Source organism: Scylla paramamosain, chromosome 16 (assembly GCF_035594125.1).
Source record: "Scylla paramamosain isolate STU-SP2022 chromosome 16, ASM3559412v1, whole genome shotgun sequence".
Taxonomy (NCBI): Eukaryota; Metazoa; Arthropoda; class Malacostraca; order Decapoda; family Portunidae; genus Scylla; species Scylla paramamosain.
Window position 1 is genome coordinate 10,725,255 of NC_087166.1, and position 20,173 is coordinate 10,745,427.

The 20,173-nt window shown below is 45.1% G+C and overlaps 3 protein-coding genes across 5 annotated transcripts in view; 1 reads left to right on the forward strand and 2 right to left on the reverse strand.

The window, feature by feature from the left end:
• LOC135108012 (N-chimaerin-like) overlaps positions 1 to 5,265 on the forward strand; it is a 45,336-nt gene extending 40,071 nt beyond the window's left edge. For both annotated transcript variants that reach the window (XM_064018542.1, XM_064018541.1), the window contains exon 10: positions 177 to 5,265. In XM_064018542.1, the coding sequence (XP_063874612.1) occupies positions 177 to 384 (208 nt within the window). In that variant the 3' untranslated portion in view covers positions 385 to 5,265. The remainder of the gene's footprint in view (positions 1 to 176) is intronic.
• LOC135108013 (coiled-coil domain-containing protein 177-like) lies at positions 4,809 to 13,447 on the reverse strand. Its single transcript, XM_064018543.1, has 10 exons — positions 13,296 to 13,447; positions 12,832 to 12,952; positions 9,915 to 10,058; positions 9,523 to 9,664; positions 8,776 to 8,968; positions 8,462 to 8,642; positions 8,187 to 8,369; positions 7,874 to 8,086; positions 6,990 to 7,145; positions 4,809 to 6,817 (listed from the first exon to the last, which is right to left on the reverse strand). The coding sequence occupies exons 2-10, from the start codon at positions 12,891 to 12,893 to the stop codon at positions 6,694 to 6,696; spliced, it is 1,398 nt and encodes a 465-aa protein (XP_063874613.1). The 5' UTR covers positions 12,894 to 12,952; positions 13,296 to 13,447; the 3' UTR covers positions 4,809 to 6,693.
• LOC135108011 (cilia- and flagella-associated protein 251-like) lies at positions 13,439 to 19,376 on the reverse strand. Of its 2 annotated transcripts, none has more exons than XM_064018540.1 (8): positions 19,007 to 19,376; positions 17,410 to 17,648; positions 17,080 to 17,188; positions 16,433 to 16,507; positions 15,923 to 16,213; positions 14,341 to 15,337; positions 13,779 to 13,932; positions 13,439 to 13,608 (listed from the first exon to the last, which is right to left on the reverse strand). In XM_064018540.1, exons 2-7 carry the CDS (start codon positions 17,530 to 17,532, stop codon positions 13,878 to 13,880), a joined length of 1,650 nt encoding a protein of 549 aa, XP_063874610.1. In that variant the 5' UTR covers positions 17,533 to 17,648; positions 19,007 to 19,376; the 3' UTR covers positions 13,439 to 13,608; positions 13,779 to 13,877. The 2 variants fall into 2 exon arrangements, with proteins under 2 accessions (XP_063874610.1, XP_063874609.1); XM_064018539.1 differs by having other exon boundaries at positions 13,779 to 14,025.
• Between the last annotated feature and the right edge of the window lie 797 nt (positions 19,377 to 20,173).

Sequence of the window (20,173 nt, forward strand, 5' to 3'; positions counted from 1 at the left end):
GAGAGAGAGAAAAGGAGTGTGCATGGTCAGTACCTACAGAGGTGCAAACATAGACAAGACAGGACTTCACTATTACCACCTCTCTCATAAAAACCCTCTGAAACAGGCAGGAATAGACAAAAAAACTGCTATTACAGTCATGCATCCAATACAACTTCCACCTCTCCTCTCCCAAGAGTGTACAAGCACAGCGCAGCCAACAAGATGACAGCCACTAGCCTCAGCACTGTCCTGGCCCCAACACTGATCCAGACTGCTCCGATCACAGAGACTCTACAGCCGGCTGACCTCCTGGCACTGGCCAACTCATCACAGGAGCCAAGGGTGGTGGAGCTGCTCATTGTGTACCACCAGGATGTCTTTGAGGACACCACCACAGCCTGAGGCACACTGAGAATCTCTTAAAGCTGACAGATGCTACTTTGCTCGCTGCCTTACCTCATTCTTCCCAACTCAACGTTCTGGCCTCTCATGTTCAGTGTCTTAGTGTTCTTGTGATGCCTTTTCCTCGTGTGATTTCAAGTCCATCTTCTGATTCTTTTCTTCTCATGAGTTCATGTGTACTCTTGCCTCTTAAAGCTGATACTTGGCTGCCTTACCTCATTCTTCCTGACTTAAAGCTCCAGCCTCTCCTTTTCATTGTCTAAGCATTCTTGTGATGTCTGTTTCTTGTGTGATCTTCAATCTTCCTCCTGATTCTTTCCTCATGATTTATTTTTTTCTTCTCACGAGTTCTTGTGAACTCAGGCCCATTCTTTTTATTTCTGCTTTATATCTGTTATCACATTTCTGCATTAACTTCCATTTGGTTGGGTACTTAACAGCTCCCCCATAGCTTACTCCTTGAAGCAGAAGGAAAGGGAGTGACTCACATTCTGTTATTTATCGTAATGTTATTTGTCACTGTTGTATTTCCATAATATTGCACGGGAGTTGTAGATGTGTATGTTTTTATGTAAATGTCTATATCTTTACACAAGATTGAGAGTCCTCTTAAAGGGAGGGAACCCAGAGAAGATATCGAGTGAGAGGACAACCTTTTTGTTGATCTTTATTGCAAAATTTATTGTGTTTGTAGTGTTGCAAAGTAAATCCCTGGAGAAGCTTTTTAAGTGCCAACAGCATCCCTGAATGATGTTTTGATGCTTCTGCTAAGTGTAAATATGTAAATGACCAATGACATGCCTGCATCATTTTGAACAGTTGCATAAATGGCATGAGTTGTGTTGTTTGAGGCCCTTTGATTGTTGCCTGTATGTTACTTTTAACGTTTTGTGTTTAGATTCTCTGAACCATCTCTTTTGTTTCTGTTGTAACATAATGGTTATTCTTGATCTTTACTACTCCAGGAAATTATCATTTGGCATCACTGTTCTGAGAGGAATTTATAAGATATGCAAAAGGTTTTATTTTGCAAGAATTCTGTGATTTCGTGAACTAAGCTTTAACTTGCAATATATTGATATACAGAGGAACCAAAGTACTAATGATTAATGTTCCTATAAGCTCTAGAATTATATATAACAATTGCCTTACTCCTTAAGCTTTTAAGACTGTGTGGCTAAAGCTGCAACGGCAACTGATTTTCTTTTAGGCATAGAAGTTAATTTGTAACCAATATCCATTTTATTAATATTTACATTTGTACAGCATAATGAGATGGCTCTAGTCCTTGGCCAAGACTCATGGACACTGTTGTGGTGTGAAGACCCATGCCGGGAAGGTTGGGTCTGCCATTGTCTGATGTTTACCTGATTGTTTTGTGTCAAATGTCCTTGAGTACACGGCACCTGTCATGGCTCCTCTCCTGGCTCTCTCCACCAGGCTCTTATTCTGTTCATGGATTGTGTGCAAGCCAGCTTTAATCTTTGAAGAAGAGTGCATTTGTTAGTGTCCATCCAGGAACTTGGCAGCTTTAGACTCATGGTGCTCTGATAAATGACATATGCATATGTATCAACGAATTGGGGGGAGGAACTACATTAATACGTGAATTGGTTTCCTCCCTTTTATTATGCATCAACTTGGCTCAGTGAGAGAATGGCTGACCTCTAACTATGTAGGGACTGGCACCTTCAGTGGGGCTGTTTCTCTCTCTCTCTCTCTCTCTCTCTCTCTCTCTCTCTCTCTCTCTCTCTCTCTCTCTCTCTCTCTCTCTCTCTCTCTCTCTCTCTCTCTCTCTCTCTCTCTCTCTCTCTCTCTCTCTCTCTCTCTCTCTCTCTCTCTCTCTCTCTCTCTCTCTCTCTCTCTCTCTCTCTCTCTCTCTCTCTCTCTCTCTCTCTCTCTCTACAACACATTTTACATGAAACAAAATCTATTCCTGACATGTAGTATTTTTAAGAACTCTTCCAGTGGGTGACCTCTTCTCATTTCTATCTTTTCTTTCTCTCATTGCTCTAATCCTCCTGTTCCCTGGTTGTGTACTCAGAGTCACTGGCTGTGTGTTTCTTAGGGAACTGACGTGTACTCAAGCACATGTAGCAGTTCACGCAACAGACACGCCCCCAATACCCTCCGTCCCAGAGGTGTTCCTTACCCCACTCCACTGTGATGGCTTCAAAATGTGTGACAAGATATATACTTTTGTTAGTTAGAACTCATACTAAGAGAGCCCCAAAAGTGTGAGTAGAATCTTTATGTGTGTGTGTATGTTGTTGAAATTTTGGACTTTTGTGCAGCGTTATTACTGACGTAAAATTAGGCATATATGTATTGGCTGTTTTTTGAATTGGCTATTTGTTGCCTCTAAATTTCCTTTGTATTGTGAATTTTCGTGACATTTTACTCAGCAGGTTTGGTAAAACTCAATCTGTATGGAACTGATATTCCCTTGAGAATGTTGGAGGGACACTCAGACATGCAGTGGTCAAGTTTTTTGAGGAGGAATATTGTAGTGGTTTTATCTTGAACAAAAAGGGGATGCATTTTGCAGATGTTGTCTTCCTTCAAGTTGGTCTGTTAGTAGAACACAAGATGAATAGCTTTGCATTCATCCAGAGTAATGAAGACCAAGACTGTTCTCTTCTTGAGTGACTCTCTTGTTCTGTTGTGCTCAGGGTGGAGCCACTGACTGGGTGGAATAGCCTTATGTATGTAAAAGGAGAGCATCGGGTCCCAAACCTCTGTCAGTCAGTACTGGTCCCTGCATTCAAAACATTCTGTGATCAGCAGAGTAGCTTCTTACTTTGCCTTCTTAACAAATAAGTACATGTATAACTTTGCATACAAAAAAGATGGGGAAATTACTGTTTAACTTATACGATAAAAGCTACATTAGATGAAATAATTCCTGAATGTGATATCATCAGTACCTTATGAAAACAAACGTGCTTTTCAAAAAACAAACATTACCATAAGAAAATTAAGAGTACGAAAACATTAGACGTCACCACACCGGTATCCCTTTAGAGACTCCATGTACCCTCCAGACCCTCCCCCATACTCTTGTCTGGGAAGCTGCATATTAGGAAACCTTTTGCCTCTGCTCCTCATCCGTGTTTACCTCTGCCTCAGCTCACCCACAGGGCCTCAGATGGTACAAAGCCTTACTATGTTTTCATTGTTTGGGCAGTCAGGATTTGGTTGTGTTCCATGATGAACAGTGTAAGGAAAATGTAGCGTTATAGTTATATTTGCCAGTTATAAAATGATGGCTCTCTTTAATGATAATGAAGATAGTGTAGTGTGCCTCAGCAAGAGAGAGAGAGAGAGAGAGAGAGAGAGAGAGAGCAACTAGTTATTGCATTTATATTCATCCTAAGATATACATTTTAATTATTCCATTTTTTATATTGGTAAATGATAATCAGGAGTAGCTTGGTAGTTTGTTGTCTTGCTTCTGATGAGAGTTTGTGGACACCAGGATGACACATGAAGCTTCAGGCAGTGGGAAAGATTACAGCACCACAGTCTAGTTTATTTTTATCAAATGAGATTGTCCAAGCTGCTTCTGTGTAGACTGCCTTTGTGCATGTATTTGTTCAAGGGTTATGATGCTTCTAGTTTTACCTTAGATCTGATTCTCTGTACTGTTCTGCGTCTTGATTAGGAAATGTTTGCTGGGAGACTCCAACTGCAAACTATTCCACACACACACACACACACACACACACACACACACACACACACACACACACACACACACACACACACACACACACACAGCTTCAGTGTTTTGTAGCTGTCATAAACTATAGGAACAAGAGATACATAAGATAAACTGATAACTCTTCCACAAATGCATTTCTTAGTGACTTAAGGCTTCCATACAGTATCATGTATTACAAAACTCAGCCAGCAATACATACACAAATGCACATGAACTCAGCACAACCAGATGTGCACAGTACAATCACACGGCACCATTAATATATAAGTGATAAGGGATGAGGGTTTGTTGATCTCGCTTCATTGCTGTTAACTCTTTCACTGCTGCTTAGCATGTCATTCACAGTCACAAAACAATCCTGAAACTTTTTTGCTTTGACCTCTAATCATCATACAAGCTAGAAATTGGGAAATACATTAATTTTATCCCTTTTTCTGTCTTGTAGGGCCTTGTAATGATTTTGTAGTGTAAGTCCTGTAGATTGTTGTATATTTCAGTGAAAAGGTTAAACTGTTGTCCCTGTAGCAACTGGAGGGAGCTGAGACTTACCTGTAGGAGTAGCTGTGTTCCAAGTCCCGGTGTGAGAGGCCTTTGGTGCTCTGAGCCTAAGTGTTCATGTTTTGTGTCTATGATTGTATTATGTACATTGATTTCTCATTTTAGTTCGTAACAGGAATTGAACAGTGTAAGAAAGACCATGATGTATGGTGTTTTTATTGAGGCATCATGATGAGTAGCAACACACAGGCAAGAGCTTCAAAATCACTGCTTTTGGACAATTTTTCATTTGTGAAATTTGTTTTTTTGAAGTGTCCCCACAGCACAGCCATTAGTTGTGTGAGAACGTAGTGGTGGTTGGTTGAACACAGCAGCACAGAATCCTTGCAAGTGTCCCCACAGCACAGCCATTGTTTGTGTGGGGACATAGTGGTGATTGGTTGAAAATAGCAGCACAGAATCCTTGCAAGTATCCCCACAGTACAGCCATTGTTCATGTGGGGATGCGGTCTTGGTTGATTGAACACGGCTATGCAGAACCCTCAACACAGCGCAAGGTACAACACGAGGCGTGATGTGACAGAGTTGTTACAGTTATGTCATTTGATTTGTAGATTTTTCAAGAATTTTTGTAATAAACTCTTTGGAACCTGACTCAATCACTAATTGTATCATAACCTCAACAATCTATTATGTAACTTATAAAGGAAAATATCTCTGTATACCTTGAGATATACTGGACACACTAGGTAATTACTATCATGTTCCCATCACTGCTGCTACATCAGTGCATCCCATTGTCTTACCTCTAATATCCCCCCCCCCCCGTCCCCTTTTCTGATTTCCTGATACCATGGGCTCTTCAGTGTACAAGTTGAACAATGATGGTGAGATATCACACCTTTGCTGTATCCCAGTGTTATTTCTCAGCTACTTCATTGGTGGTGAAATCTGGGTGAATTTCTCATTTCATACAGTTTTCTAATAACATGCACTTCCTAAATGTCAACCCATATGCTTATATTTATTTTGAGTTTAGTGGAGGAAAGAAAATAATAAGATAGACTCTTTCTAGGTGCCTCAAATATCTATCAATCACGCTGGACTGAGTGTGATGGGTAAATGACTTTTGGATAAATAGTATAAGGAAAATTCTTTTTAAGAAAACATTTATTTAGTTAGCTCTGTTTCCACCACCAGTTTCAAATGAGTCAGGTACCAGTGGATATTTATAGGTACTCAATTTTTTTTTTTTCCCCCATTTAGGTTTAATAAACTGGAGTTACAAAGTGTAGGAGCCAGTGCGTGCCTTTTTTCCACTCAGCCTTCCACCTCTTATTATACTTCGTGGAGTAAGTTACCAGCATGTAAAAACTTCAGCATGAATGGCAGCGGTTTACTTAAAGGAAGTGTATCAATTAATTAAAGCAATTCACACTTTTCGGGTCTTCGCACCGCCACCCTCTCTCTCTCTCTCTCTCTCTCTCTCTTGAAAAGTTTATCCTTGTTTTCCTTGTTTTACCCTCTCTCTCCCTCCCTCTCCCATACAAGGCCTCCCACGGACAACAAACTGTAGAAGAATGGCGCGGAGGGTTTTAGCAAAGAATAGCAATCACCCACCCGATTGTTTGCCAACTATTTTCAAAATTACGAAAAGAGCATTCGAACTGAGAGTTTCAGGAGTGGAGTTGAGAAGACCGAACAAGTACCAACTATCAATTACAAGACTGACGACTATAATTTGGAAATATAATGCGTATCCTAGAATTTATTTAATGAGAGCAATTCCCCACAATCTTTTAAGTATTTTAACCAATTATTAACATAAGAAGCACTCATGAGAACCTGGCTAATCATCTCTGTGGCCCTTGAAAATAGTCATGGAAAGAGAGCGAAGCGTTTCTGAATACAAATTAATGAATACAGAACACACGTGAAGCAGATGAAACCTTGACCCGTTGAGGAGAGAGAACTGTGTGTTAGTCCATTGAGTGAGTGCGTAAGTGCAATAAGTGCTCCGTTAGTGGCGTGTAGCTAGACGTGCAAGACTGAGAGGGGGCGTGGGAGTGTAGGAGCGTCGGTCAGCCTCAGCCTAGGAAGATATGAGATCGCGTTCCCATGGAGGAGGTGGCCGGGGGACGGTTTTCAATCCTTAGCTCCAAGTTAGCGCGGGCAACCACCTTGTCGAATGTCTCGGGCGCCAGCTTCTTCCTGCAGTGACAAAGGAAGTGTGAGTTGGGAGACCCGAATTCTTATTTAGGACTTTCGATCAAGGCTGTTTTAGAAAGGCTACTGTTAGAGATAATTAGGTTAGGTTAGTTTATTTGGGATTTGGTTAAGTTAGGTTATACAGGACTTTCATCAGAGAGAGAGGGGGCCGTACTTGAGGTTATCCCTGAGAGCAGCAGTGGTGTGCGCCGTAGAGCGAGCCCTGGCCACTTGTCTCTCCCTCTCCCTCGCCAGCTCCTGTGATCTCGTGTCCTTGGCGTCCAGGCACCTCCTCACCATAGCCAATTCCGCCTCCTCCCTCGCCAGCACCCTGCAAGGACATACGTTGACTCCAGAAACAGCATGGATAGCTACAAGTTCTACAGCGTGATCCAAAGGCCAGACACATAGGTGATTTGTATGTTTGATAATCTTCATTCAATAATATTTTCAGCAATGTATTTAACGATGCAAAGTTCGATGCGTTTTGCGATATTTGTCCACCTGACACTTGCAGACAAACACACCGAAAACAGAAAAAAATAGTAATATTAATGATTGTGACCAGACTTTTGGGTCACCCTGTACATGTATTTTTAGTTAATTTCAACCCTTAGAATCCCCTTAGAATCCCCATGATCACTAAGAACTTGTAGAAATAGTCTAATGTAAGTTATAATCTAAACATCTACTGACTTTTCAACCAAGACTATTACAAGGTGCAATACTTAACTCACTGATTGTAAGAGAGCTATCACAGAACTTCATAAAATACGTGGCGCAAGGAAGAATAATTATGAACATGCTATCGAATTCAGGGGGTAACTTAAGATGAGTGGGATAGTGTTTGTTAGCTTTGTGTGTCACTCAGGGCGTCACTCTTTGCCGCAGGAGGTAGTGGTGGTGAATGTGGCGTGAGTTGAAGTGTTGGACTGTCACCTTCAGATATCACTCACTGGTGCAGAAGATGGTGGTGGTGGTGATGAATGTGGTGAGAGTTCGAACTGAGTGTTGGAGAGTGTAGTGTTAGCATTGCGGGTCGCTTGGGGCGTCACTCACTGCTGCAGGAGGTGGTGGTGGTGAATGTGGCGGGAATTCCTCTCAGCGTAGATCCTGTTGGCACGTGATCGAAGGTACTGCTCCTGCCTGGCCTCCGCCGCAGCCATGGCCTCCAGCTGGCGCGTCAGGATGTGCTGGCGCCACTGCATCATGGACGCCTCCAGCTGGTTGTGCAGCGCCCGCACCGCCGCCGCGCGCCGCTCCCGCTCATCCCTGCAGTGCGGAGAGGCAGAGGAGGGAGAGGGGGCGTGTACAGATTTGACTCTTGGCTAAAGGGTAAAGGTTACACACTCACACACACACACACACACACCTCTGCCTGCATAGCGTGTCCTCCCTGGCCTCGTTCAATAGCCGCAGGTTGGCCTCCGCCCTGGCCAGCCGCTCCTCCATGTTGCTCCTCATGGCTGCCAACAGCGCCTCCCCCCGCGCCTCCACTTGCTGCCCGCCTCGCCTCCTGCTGCTCTGTCTCCGCCAGGTTACCTTCTGCCACTCGCTGTGAACATAAGTAAAACACGTTTGTCGGCGCATTTTGCCGCCACCAGTCACCCGTCACCCGACAGCTTCCTTTGTCACTCAGTCACTCACCCTCCTGAAGAACTCCTCCTCCTCTCTCGCCGCCGCTGCTCCACCAGGCGCTGCTGCTGCTCCCACATTTGAATCAAATGCTGCCGTTTGCGCTCCTCTGCCTCCTCCCGGGCCCGCAGCGCCGCCTCCTGTGCCTCCTTCCTTGCGCTCTCCGCCGACCGTCGCTCCTCCACCCGCCGGGGCCTGGATGAGGAACGCGTGTACTTCTGACAACTTTCCAAATTGAAATTGCTATTCTCTCTCTCTCTCTCTCTCTCTCCTCTCATCTCTCTCTCTCTCTCTCTCTCTCTCTCTCTCTCTCTCTCTCTCTCTCACCCTGGCCTGACGCTGGAGGGTAAGCAGTTCCCTGGCGCGTCGCTCCTTGCCGTTGATGAGGGAGGCCAGGTTCTCCTGACTCTGCCGAAACACTTCCTCCAGGCGCCGCCACCGACGAAGGTTCTCCTCGTTCTCCCGCCGCCGTTTTTCATTCACCTGCGAGCGCCATGCAGCCCACTCTGACGCTGCCGCCTGCAGACACACACACACACACACACCCATCCTCACATGAACAAGATTTTACGGCAGTTTCTGAGTTGTCAACTTCAAAACAGATATGAAGGACGTACTACCTACTTTGGCTAAATGATAAATTGAATTACCATTTTGAATACTAATGGTAAAACATGACCATCAAAACCCTACGTGATTATAGAGCAAAAATATGAGTGTACGCACTTATTTTATCTTCATTCAGTCGCTCCTGTTGTCAATGGTACACTTTCGAAACTTGTACTCTAAACTTACTTCAGTTTTACTTAAGTTTTAAAAGTCACAGTATGCAAAGAGGACTGGAGGGGTGAAATTGTTGTTGTGGCTGTTATTACTATTTTCCTTATGTCTGCATGTGTGTGGTGCCTTGTCTGGTTCCACCCCGCATTGGATTGCCGTCCTCGTACATATTAGACATTATTAATATCACTTGTCTGCTAATTTATTTAGCTAGCTTCATTTATTTATCTTATTTATCATGTAAGAGGGAACACAAAAGAGTGAAGAAAAATGACTGACTTCGATACACCAACCTTAGTATCACGTTCCTTCTGCAGCAGCCAGGCGCGGTGGGCTTGCTGGGACCTGTTGTGCTCCTCGTACAGCCGCTCGTGCTTCTTAACCAACAACTCCAGCAGGCGGACGTCCCTTGCCGGCAGCTGCATGTTGTCCAGTCTGCGGTAGGGATCAGCGTCTCTCTCTCTCTCTCTCTCTCTCTCTCTCTCTCTCTCTCTCTCTCTCTCCTCTCTCTCTACCAGTATCACCTTTTATTGCGTCTCTTATCTGTTTATATTTTTTTATATTCAAATTTTCAATATGAACAAAATCAGGTTTCTCTCTCTCTCTCTCTCTCTCTCTCTCTCTCTCTCTCTCTCTCTCTCTCTCTCTCTCTCTCTCTCTCTCTCTCTCTCTCTCTCTCTCTCACCCGTCCATGAACTTGGCCAGAATGGCTGAGTCCGCCAGAGAGACAGTGCTGACGGAGCGGTGGTGGGGAAGAAAGCGGGGACTCCAGCAGGGTCCCTCGCCGCCACCAGGGTCTCCTCCCTCGCCTCGCCGCTGCCCGGGACTCCTGCAGCGCCGCCACTTGTTTTTTAGGGTTAGGGAGCAGGGGACAGAGGCGGAACACACACACTCTTATTCCAGGTCATGATCACAAAACAGCTTCGCAACTAAGAACCCATTTGCAATTAAATCTAGCGCTTCTTGCTACTCATTTGCTTTCCCTTGCGTCGTTACCAGTCCATGTGTTGTAAATACCTGTCTGTGAATTCCGTTCACACATTGGCGAATTTTTGATGGCGACTCTGCTGCGATTTCCTGAACGTCGACTGTGCTGCAAATTGTGTTGCAACTCATGCTTGGCGAACGTGGTGCGAACGTGTTGAGAATGTACTGTCACTCCACTGCGAATGTGCTACGAATGCAGTGCGATTCATCGATGGAGTATATATATATATATATATATATATATATATATATATATATATATATATATATATATATATATATATATATATATATATAGATAGATAGATAGATAGATAGATAGATAGATAGATAGATAGATAGATAGATAGATAAATTGATAGATAGATAGATACTTCAAAAACTTTTCATGTTTGTTTGAGCCCTCTTTGTATGCACTCTACCAAGATGGTTCCGTGGCAAGTTGAATTAGAGTTTATACAGCTTGAGTTGGATCTTCAGCTGGAGGAGAGTGAAATTTACCTGGCTGTGAATAGAGGATGAAAGGCAAGAAAGAAGAAGCAAATACGAGGGTTTGGACGAAACCATGGCTCCTTAGGCGACGAGAGCTTGGTCATTATGGCAATTTGTTAAAAGAGATTGCTCTGGAGGACGTGCAGAGTTACATAAATTACCTGCGGATGCGGATGTTTGACAAGGTGGTCACCAGGATTACTCCTATAATTGAAAGGGACACATTCCATAGAAAGGCACTCAAACCTGGTATGTGCTTGGCCATAACTCTACGGTACTTGGCCACGGAAGGCAGCTACTGAAGTCTGGCATATTCTTTTAGAATAGTTTTTAACACAATAAGCACTATAATTCCTAGAACATGTGAGGCAACAGTGAGTGAGTACGTGGAGGAGGTCATGCCATGCGCAAAAACGCCTGAGGAATGGAAGGAAGTTGCCAAACATATTTCAGACCGCTGAAATTTCCATCGCACCATTGGTGCCCTGGACGGCAAACATGTGGCTACCAGGTGCCCTCCTTCAGGTGGATCCATGTACTACAATTATAAGGAATTCCGCTACATTGTGCTGCTGGGACTGGTGGATGCTGTCTATAAGTTCCTGTACGTGGATGTTGGTGCTTATGGCCATGCCTCCGATAGTGTTTTTTTTTTTTTTTCTGTCACCCTACTTTATGAGGCATTACAGGTGAACACAGTGGATAACATACCTGTCTCTTATTTTATAGTGGCCGATGGTACTTTCGCCCTGCAGACGTGGATGATGAAGCACTTTCAGCGACGGGGACATGAGCAGGGAAGAACGTCTTTTCAATTACAACTTACGAAGGACATGAAGAGTAGCTGGGAATGCCTTTGGCATCATGTCAGACAAGCAAGTTTATACTATGTGTACTCTCGGAAGAACACTTAGGCGTTGGCCGAGCCCCGTTACATACTCTGCCACATCACACAATTTATATCTAATATATCATCTTTTTACTTCTTATTGAAATCCAAGTATTATGTATGGATTATTTAGCTCGCCAAACCATGTAGTGCTATGAATGATTCGGGTTTTAAGATAATAGTCTTAGTTTTACATAAATATCACATTTGACAATATAGCTTTGCGGCGTTGTCATGTAGGTCGAGAGCATCCGGGGTGCTTATCAGTAGGGTCATATGACTGAGGTCTTAGAGACGGGTAGCTCAGGGGTCACTCCCTCGTAGGCCGTTACCCACGATGGAAGTAATGCAAACTTTTATAAAAAAAAAAAAAAAATCGCACCTTGACTTTTACCTCTAAGGTAGTGTGGAAGAGAAATCGAAACTTGAACAAATAAATTATAAAAATTTCTGATTCACACAAAATCACACAATACTGAGAGAGAGAGAGAGAGAGAGAGAGAGAGAGAGAGAGAGAGAGAGAGAGAGAGAGAGAGAGAGAATGGCCAATCATCTTTGCAGGGAAGTATCCATCCACTGTCACGCTGACCCTAGCACAAAGGTATGAAGGGCATGTAGAAGAGGTTGCTACTATGGCGAATCCCCTGCGACAGCGTTGCGAAAGCGGCTAACTTTCTGCGACACTACTGCGAATCAGTTACGACAGCGTTGTGACAGCGTTCCAGCAGTGCTGTGACACAGTTGCGAATGTGCTGTGACACCCAGCCATGACGATTCCGCTGCGAACGTATTGAACAGTCCAAAACATTCGCCGTATCCTGGCAAACGCGCTGCGACTCAGCCCCTTTGGCGACTCTGCTCCGAGTTCGTTGCGAACTCACGGCAACTCCGCTTCGAACGCGCGACAACTCCGCTTCGAACGCGCGGCAACTCCGCTTCGAACGCGCGGCAACTCCGCTTCGAACGCGCGGCAACTCCGCTTCGAACGCGCGGCAATTCCGCTTTTAACGCGCGGCAACCCCGCTTCGAACGCAGTAATTCTGCTGCAAACGCAAGACAACTCCTCGCAGCGGAGTCACAACGGATTCGCCATCTGAATTCACCAAAGTGTGAACGGAGCTTTGAAACACACACGCACACACACACACACACACACACTTCCCTCCCGTCTGGATCAATAGCTGAGTATCCCAAAAGTCACAGGTGCGAAGGAGGCACGTGGGAGGGTCCTTACCTGGCGGAGAGAGCGGAGGAGGGTCGAGGGGAGCGGTGGCTTCTGCAGGAGGTGGCAGACATGGCGCGGCGTGGGGTTGTCGGGGCGGGGCCGCTGTCTTGCGTCTCGCTCCCCGGCCCGGCTGGCGCGGCGAGGCGAGGTAAGGGCGGGACGGGGCCGGAGCAGGTGTGGGGTTTAGACAGACAGGAGTGGGTTATGTGTTGGTTAGGTGAGAAATGGCTGTCTTTTTATAGCAGTGTTTCATTTTAGCTCAGAGAGAGAGAGAGAGAGAGAGAGAGAGAGAGAGAGAGAGAGAGAGAGAGAGAGAGAGAGAGAGGAGAGAGAGAGAAAGGTTGGGTTGGGTCAATGAGAAAATGGTCTTTTTATAGCAAGGTTTTTATATCAGCTGAGAGAGAGAGAGAGAGAGAGAGAGAGAGAGGAGAGAGAGAGAGAGAGAGAGAGAGAGAGAGGGCGGGGTTACTTACTCAAATGGTCAAGGCTACGGGCAGCAGCAAGAGTGGGCGGCAGGCGGTGATGTGGGTGGTGATGGTGGGTGGCGGAGGCGGGGCGTGCGCTGTGCACCCGCCTTTTCGAGAGAGTATGGGCGTCCTCCTCCTCCTCCTCCTCCTCCTCCTCCTCCTCCTCCTCCTGCACTTTTCTTAGCACCTCCTCCGGGCGGGGTGGGCGTCATCTGGCGGGCGGGTGAGGCGGGGCGTGGAGGAGGGCGTGAGGGAGGTGGTGTCACTGCTCGGGGACCAACACGGCACCACCCTCACAACTGGGAGGCGCGGCGGTAACCTGAGGGCGGGGGAGGCTAGAGGCTGTGGTGGTGAGGTGGTGGTGGTGATATATAGTCATTAAATCCTGGTTTGTGATCGTGGTGGAATGGTAGTAAATTCACGTATGAATGTGGTAGTGAATGCAGTAGTGAGTGTGGTAATGAGTGCGGTAGTGCTCTTATACCACACCTGCCGGGGGAAGGAGATCGCGGCCTCGGTAGATCGTGAGGGTCCGCGTGGTCTTGCCTGTCGCACTCAGCGGTGGAGTTGGCAGAACGACTGCCGTCGTCACTGTCGTCCGCTGTGGGAGGAGGCCGGCGAAGGGCTGGAGTCTGAGGGCCGCCTGTGGAGAGTCAGCGGGGTGAGGGAGGGGGGGCGCGGCGGGTGGCGGGCGGGGCGGGGTTGTTTTGGTGGGGCACCGGGCTGGTCCTGGGAGCTGCGGCGAGGTGTGAGGAGGTTAAGAATGAGGTGCTACTACTACTGCTACTGTTACTGCTACTAGTGCTACTACTACTACTGCATCTACTACTACTACTACTACTACTACTACTACTACTACTACTACTACTACTATCACCACCCACCATTACCATTGCCACAAAGACTTTGGAACTGCAACAAGAGCAAGAAAATCGTGCCACCTTCGCATTTTCATGACAGTGATTAGGAAACATGCATATTAATAACACACACACACACACACACACACACACACACACACACACACACACACACACATACGTACACGCACCTCGTCCCATGATAGCGAGGCGGTGCAGAAGCCCACGTTATTCTCGGTCTGTGTTGCGAGGCCTCAGCGGCGGAGACGATCGAGGAGGCACCACGGCGGCGTCCCCCGGGCCACGTGCCACTCCCTAGCGCCCTTCCCTCACCACCCACACCTCTCTGATCACTGACTGGCAGATGGAAAACACTCCTTTGCGCCTGGAAACCTTGCTGGAAACCCTTGCTGATGATCTGAGGGCGAGAAACTACACCACTCGCACCTACAACATGACTCGCGGCCGAAGCGAGACCACCAGCCGGGTATCCCTTTCTCGGTGACTTCTTTAGTTTCCTCGTCTTACTGGGGCTTCTGGCTTCTACTGAGGCTCTGTACGGCTCCCCTGGCAGCCTGTAGAAGGGTAGGGTAGCTGGTGCAGGCTGGGAAGGCTGAGGATGTTGCGTAGATGAATGAGTACCTTGAGAATGTGCTTGCGAGTGTCTTGAACCGATTCTTTGAGCGCTTGAGGGCCTCGGAGCGCCTGATTTCACTCTTCTAAGTGGGAGAGGGTACGCTGCTGGGACGGTAGATGAGGTAGAAGGAGGTATGGGTACTGTAGAGCGCCTGGTGGAGTGAGGGAATCTAGAAGTGGAGGTGATGGGATGGTGGGAATTTGTGGACGGTTTGTGTTTAGTGGTCGGCGGTTTGTCTAAGCTCTTGTCTCTTGTTATATTTTCTTGAGTCCCTGCTTCGACTCCTCCTGCTGCTCCTCCTTCTTCCCTCCTCCATGCCTCCTCTTCCTCCCCCTCTACAGCCTCGTTCTCATGTTCCTCCTCTTCCTCCTCCTCCTCCTCCTCCTGTTCCTCCTCTTCTTGTTCCTCCTCCTCCTCCTCCTCCTCCTCCTCCTCCTCCTCCTCCTCCTCCTCGTTCTCCTCCTCGTCACTGTGACGTGGCCTCGTCGTCGCCTCCTCCAGGATTCTTAAGTTGCCTGAGTCCTGTGAGTCTCCTTCTCCCTCCTCCCAGGCTATAAGAGAGAGAGAGAGAGAGAGAGAGAGAGAGAGAGAGAGAGAGAGAGAGAGAGAGAGAGAGAGAGAGAGAGAGAGAGAGAGAGAGAGAGAGAGAGAGAGAGAGAGAGGGGGATAAGTAAGGTCACAATATACAAGTTTCTATGAGCACTAAATGTCATAAATACTAGATAATGATGCAGTTAGTAATAAATAAACGGATAATTTATTTGTATTAGATCACGAAGCAAATATCAGATGATTTTAAAACAATAATGAAAAACAAAAACAAAAACAAAGATCGCAACAAAATCGTATACAACATATTACTTATTTTTCTTTGTTTTTTTTTCAATTTAAGTTATTTCATTTTCATGGTAGAAAATAAACAAACGCGTTGCGGATAATTTTTTGAGGGGAAATTAAAAAATATTAGTACTACAACTACTACTACTATTGCTACTACTACTACTACTACTACTACTACTAATAATAATAATAATAATAATAATAATAATAATAATAGTAAAAGTAATAATAATAATAATAATAATAATAATAATAATAATAATAATAATAATAATAATAGTAAAACACTAACTTACATTTTCTTTTAGCCAAACTTCGGGCGAGGTTTTCTTGTTCCTTTAGTTGCTTGGAGGAAGACTTGGAGGAAGAGGAGGAAGAGGAGGAAGAGGAAGAGGAAGAGGGTGAAGAAGAGAAGTGCTTTCTGGCCTCTTCTCTTCTATTTCCTCCTCCTTCTCCTCCTCCTCCTACTTTACTTGTTCCCGGTTCCTCTTCTTGTTCTCTCTTGTTCTCCTCTTCCTTATCTCTCTTCTCCTTTCCTTCTTCTTGCTCCCTTTCTCCTTTTTCCAGCTCTGTCGTCGCTCCCTCACCTGTGTAAGACTCTCTCTCTCTCTCTCTCTCTCTCTCTCTCTCTCTCTCTCTCTCTCTCTCTCTCTCTCTCTCTCTCTCTCTCTCTCTAATTTTATATAATTATTTTTATATAATTATTTTTATATACAGTGATAGGAAAGAGAGAGAGAGAGAGAGAGAGAGAGAGAGAGAGAGAGAGAGAGAGAGAGAGAGAGAGAGAGAGAGAGAGAGAGACTTACCTTCATTTTCTCTTCTACTAGTAGTTTCCTCCACAACCAGTCTGTCTCTCAGCTCTCTCGCCTCACGAAGCCGCTCTGAGAGAGAGAGAGAGAGAGAGAGAGAGAGAGAGAGAGAGAGAGAGAGAGAGAGAGAGAGAGAGAGAGAGAGAGAGTTAGCATGTTTTGTTTATATTTTAAGTTGTGTACTTTTTTATTTACCTATTTTGTTTCATCGATTTTGTCTAATCAGCTCTTCCTGTTCGGTTGCCATGGTAACGAGAAGCTGCCAATATTCTCTTTTGTTCCTGTTCTTCCTCCTCCTCCTCCTCCTCCTCCTCTGCTTACTGTCCTGCCTGTCTCTTTACTCTGTAGCTAGTTAGTACAGTAGTAGTTTCCTAACAGCCTTGCAAGAGCCAAAAAAGTCTGTTGTTGTTTGGTTTTCTTGTAATAATTTTTAATCTTTGTAATTCTCCTCCTCCTCCTCCTCCTCCTCCTCCTCCTCCTCCTCCTCCTCAATAACGTAATGTTTCTCCTTATTACTACTACTACTACTACTACTACTACTATATCCCCACACAGCAACAACAAAAAACAACCACTACTACTGTTACTACAACTATCACCCTCTCCCTATCCCTACCACCACCACCATCACCACCACCACGTACTGAGCCTCCTCCTCTCCTGAGCCTGGTAGGCCACGAGGCGCTGGGCGAGGGGCAGGCTGGGATGTGTCGCCTCGAACTCCTCCCGGGGCTGCTGCAGGAGATCCACCGGCTGAGAGAGAGAGAGAGAGAGAGAGAGAGAGAGAGAGAGAGAGAGAGAGAGAGAGAGAGAGAGAGAGGAGGAGGAGGAGGAGGAGGAGGATTGTAACTCTATATTGATTCGAAAATTTAACTTGTATTTATGTTGTCATTTTATTAGTCTCTCTCTCTCTCTCTCTCTCTCTCTCTCTCTCTCTCTCTCTCTCTCTCTCTCTCTCTCTCTCTCTCTCTCACCCTAATCCCCAAACGTCGACAAGCCTGGAGAGACCTCGGGCTGGTCAAGATGTGAGGTCGCGAGGCATTCTGGGGAAGGTCATAATTGTACAGATCCAGGCGCACTCCTTCCTCCTCCCTCATGGCGACCTTCTTGACCTTTTCTTGCCCTCTCTTGGCTTCACCTCGCCGCTGCCGTCTCTCCCGCCGCCTCAACCACCACCATCGCCGCCGCCGCCTGCATATTGCCTAGTCCTTACCTGTAATTAGTGAAGGTCAGGTGATGTGATATTCTCCCTCTTTCTCTCTCCTCCTGTTCCCCTTTCTCCTTCTCCTCCGTCTCTTCTTCCTCCGTCTTCTTGTCCTCTCCTTTGATCGATACTTTTACCTACCTACCTAACTACCTTTTATTTGTTTATCTATCTATTTATCTGTCAATTTATCTGGTGTGCGTTGTGTTGTGTGTTGCCTAAAAAATATACGATAAAGTAGTTGGAAATCTCAGAACATGAATGACAGATCTAACAAAGTGAAACAAGTGCAAAATATTACTAGTACAAACATTTACCAACATTCATATATTATTACACATAAGCATACTACGCAACACTCCTTCTCATTCATAACTGGAGTAGGTTGAAGTGAGCGAGGAAAGGAGTGACAGAAAACCCACCTCACATGCATAACTGAGCTATTTGACAAGCAATAACAAAGCCACACATACAGCATAATCTAATCTTACTTTTATGATCTACTCAACTCAAGATCCCTGTTACTACTCGTACTGTATATCCTTATTGCTAACATACTCAAATATTTATATAACGTTAGCTAAAATTCACATATTCGTCACTGATAACCTCCTTTCTTTCTTTCTAGATAGATAGATACATACATACATACATACATACATACATACATACATACATACATACATACATAACATTCACAAAAGCATCCAACATCATACAGTTCACGCAGTACCATGAGAAAGTAACATATAATCAGTAGCATCACGTCAACACACTACTTTTTACAACTTTCCGTCTTATCCTACACCAGCAGAGAATAACACAAGACACTCAAACACTCCGAACGTCTTATTTTAACCCTTAACAGCCTGTAATAGAAAATATTATAGTCTTCAAGTGTATTTTCATGATTCTAGTGATAGTTAAACAGTAATATTATATCAGTAACGAGAAAGCACGTTAAAACAATTAATCTATGCAGCCTTTAAAAATAATCATGGTGAAAGAACAAAGCGTTTCAGGACAATAGCTAAAGAATCATAGAGCTGTATGTCTTAATCAGGACACTCCACAAACAATAGTTATTTAGGGATATCCATGCTTGAATACTGATATCTTAGTTTCTTTCTTTTTTTTCAACTTTTATTCATCGCTGCTGTATACTGAACAATAGCTCCCAATGGAATAATAAGTTAAATTAGGTTACGTAGTCTGTAGGTTAGGCGCACTACAGAAGACCAGTGTTAGTGCTCCACTGGTGCTGTGGCTTAGGCTATGTAATGTTATGTCACTTTACAGTTAAGCTAGATTAGGTATCCGAATCTCCCATAGAACAGAAAGGAGACAGAATCTTCAGGCGCACTTACCGAAGACCACAGCGTTGGTGCTCCGCTGATGGTGGCGGTGTGGCGTCTTGAAGAAACAAGAGGCGGGAAGGCGGAGGGCGGGATTGTCTTGGTGGCGTCCGTAGCAACTCCTTGACAACCACCTGGCTAACTCTCGCTGGGTCAATGTCTGCTCTGAGAGGGATCAGGGGTGAGGAGTGAGGGGTGAGGGAGGGGCGTGATTATACGGGAAGGGGGACTGGGGGCTAGACAAGGGGAAGGCTGTTGTGTTCGTATGAGAAAGGGGAAGGAAAGAAGGAAGAGAGAGAAAGATTAAAGGAATTATATGCTGGGAAAGGAAAGTGAAAGGATGGTTGATTTTTTTCTTATAAATGTAGGTTGTCTAAGGAAGTGATGGAGAGAGAGAGAGAGAGAGAGAGAGAGAGAGAGAGAGAGAGAGAGAGAGAGAGAGAAAAAAAAAAAAACAAATCAGTGCATAATCCGTAACATGACCCATAATCTCTCTCTCTCTCTCTCTCTCTCTCTCTCTCTCTCTCTCTCTCTCTCTCTCTCTCTCTCTCTCTCTCTCTCCAGTAATACTTTCTGCTCCCTTATATTTCACTGTAATTAGTTGTATTTTCATGATGCTGAAGTATTCCTTTTTTTTTTTTTTTTTAATCCTCCAACTCTTATACGCAGACATCTTAGTATCTTACGTGGCTACAGTTCCGTGGGTACAGCTCGGTGGGTACAGGTCAACTATGATTATAGGAACATGAAGGCGGCAGCGAAGGGGACCGGTTACCCTAGGGGCCTTCTGTAGTTCATAAGTCGAGGTGCAGGACGAGTGGCGCTGCCTGCCCTCTGCCAACGCTCACGACTGGTGCAGCAATGCTTTACTTTGTTACTTTATCTTAGGAAAGAAGTGTCTGTTAGAAATGTCAGCAACATTTACTGTTCCTAGATAATCACCATTCAGGAGCTACCTCACTAATCGGACGAGAACCGCTCAATAAAAAAATGCTATGAGAGAGTTAGACGTTGTGTGTGTGTGTGTGTGTGTGTGTGTGTGTGTGTGTGTAAAACTTCTTATATACATGATAGTACTGATGTCTGTATTTTATAATGTACGTATACAAAATTAGTCGTAAACCAGGGCAATACTGTAGATCGAATGGTTGGAGGTGCTGTTTCAGATGTTTCCTGATG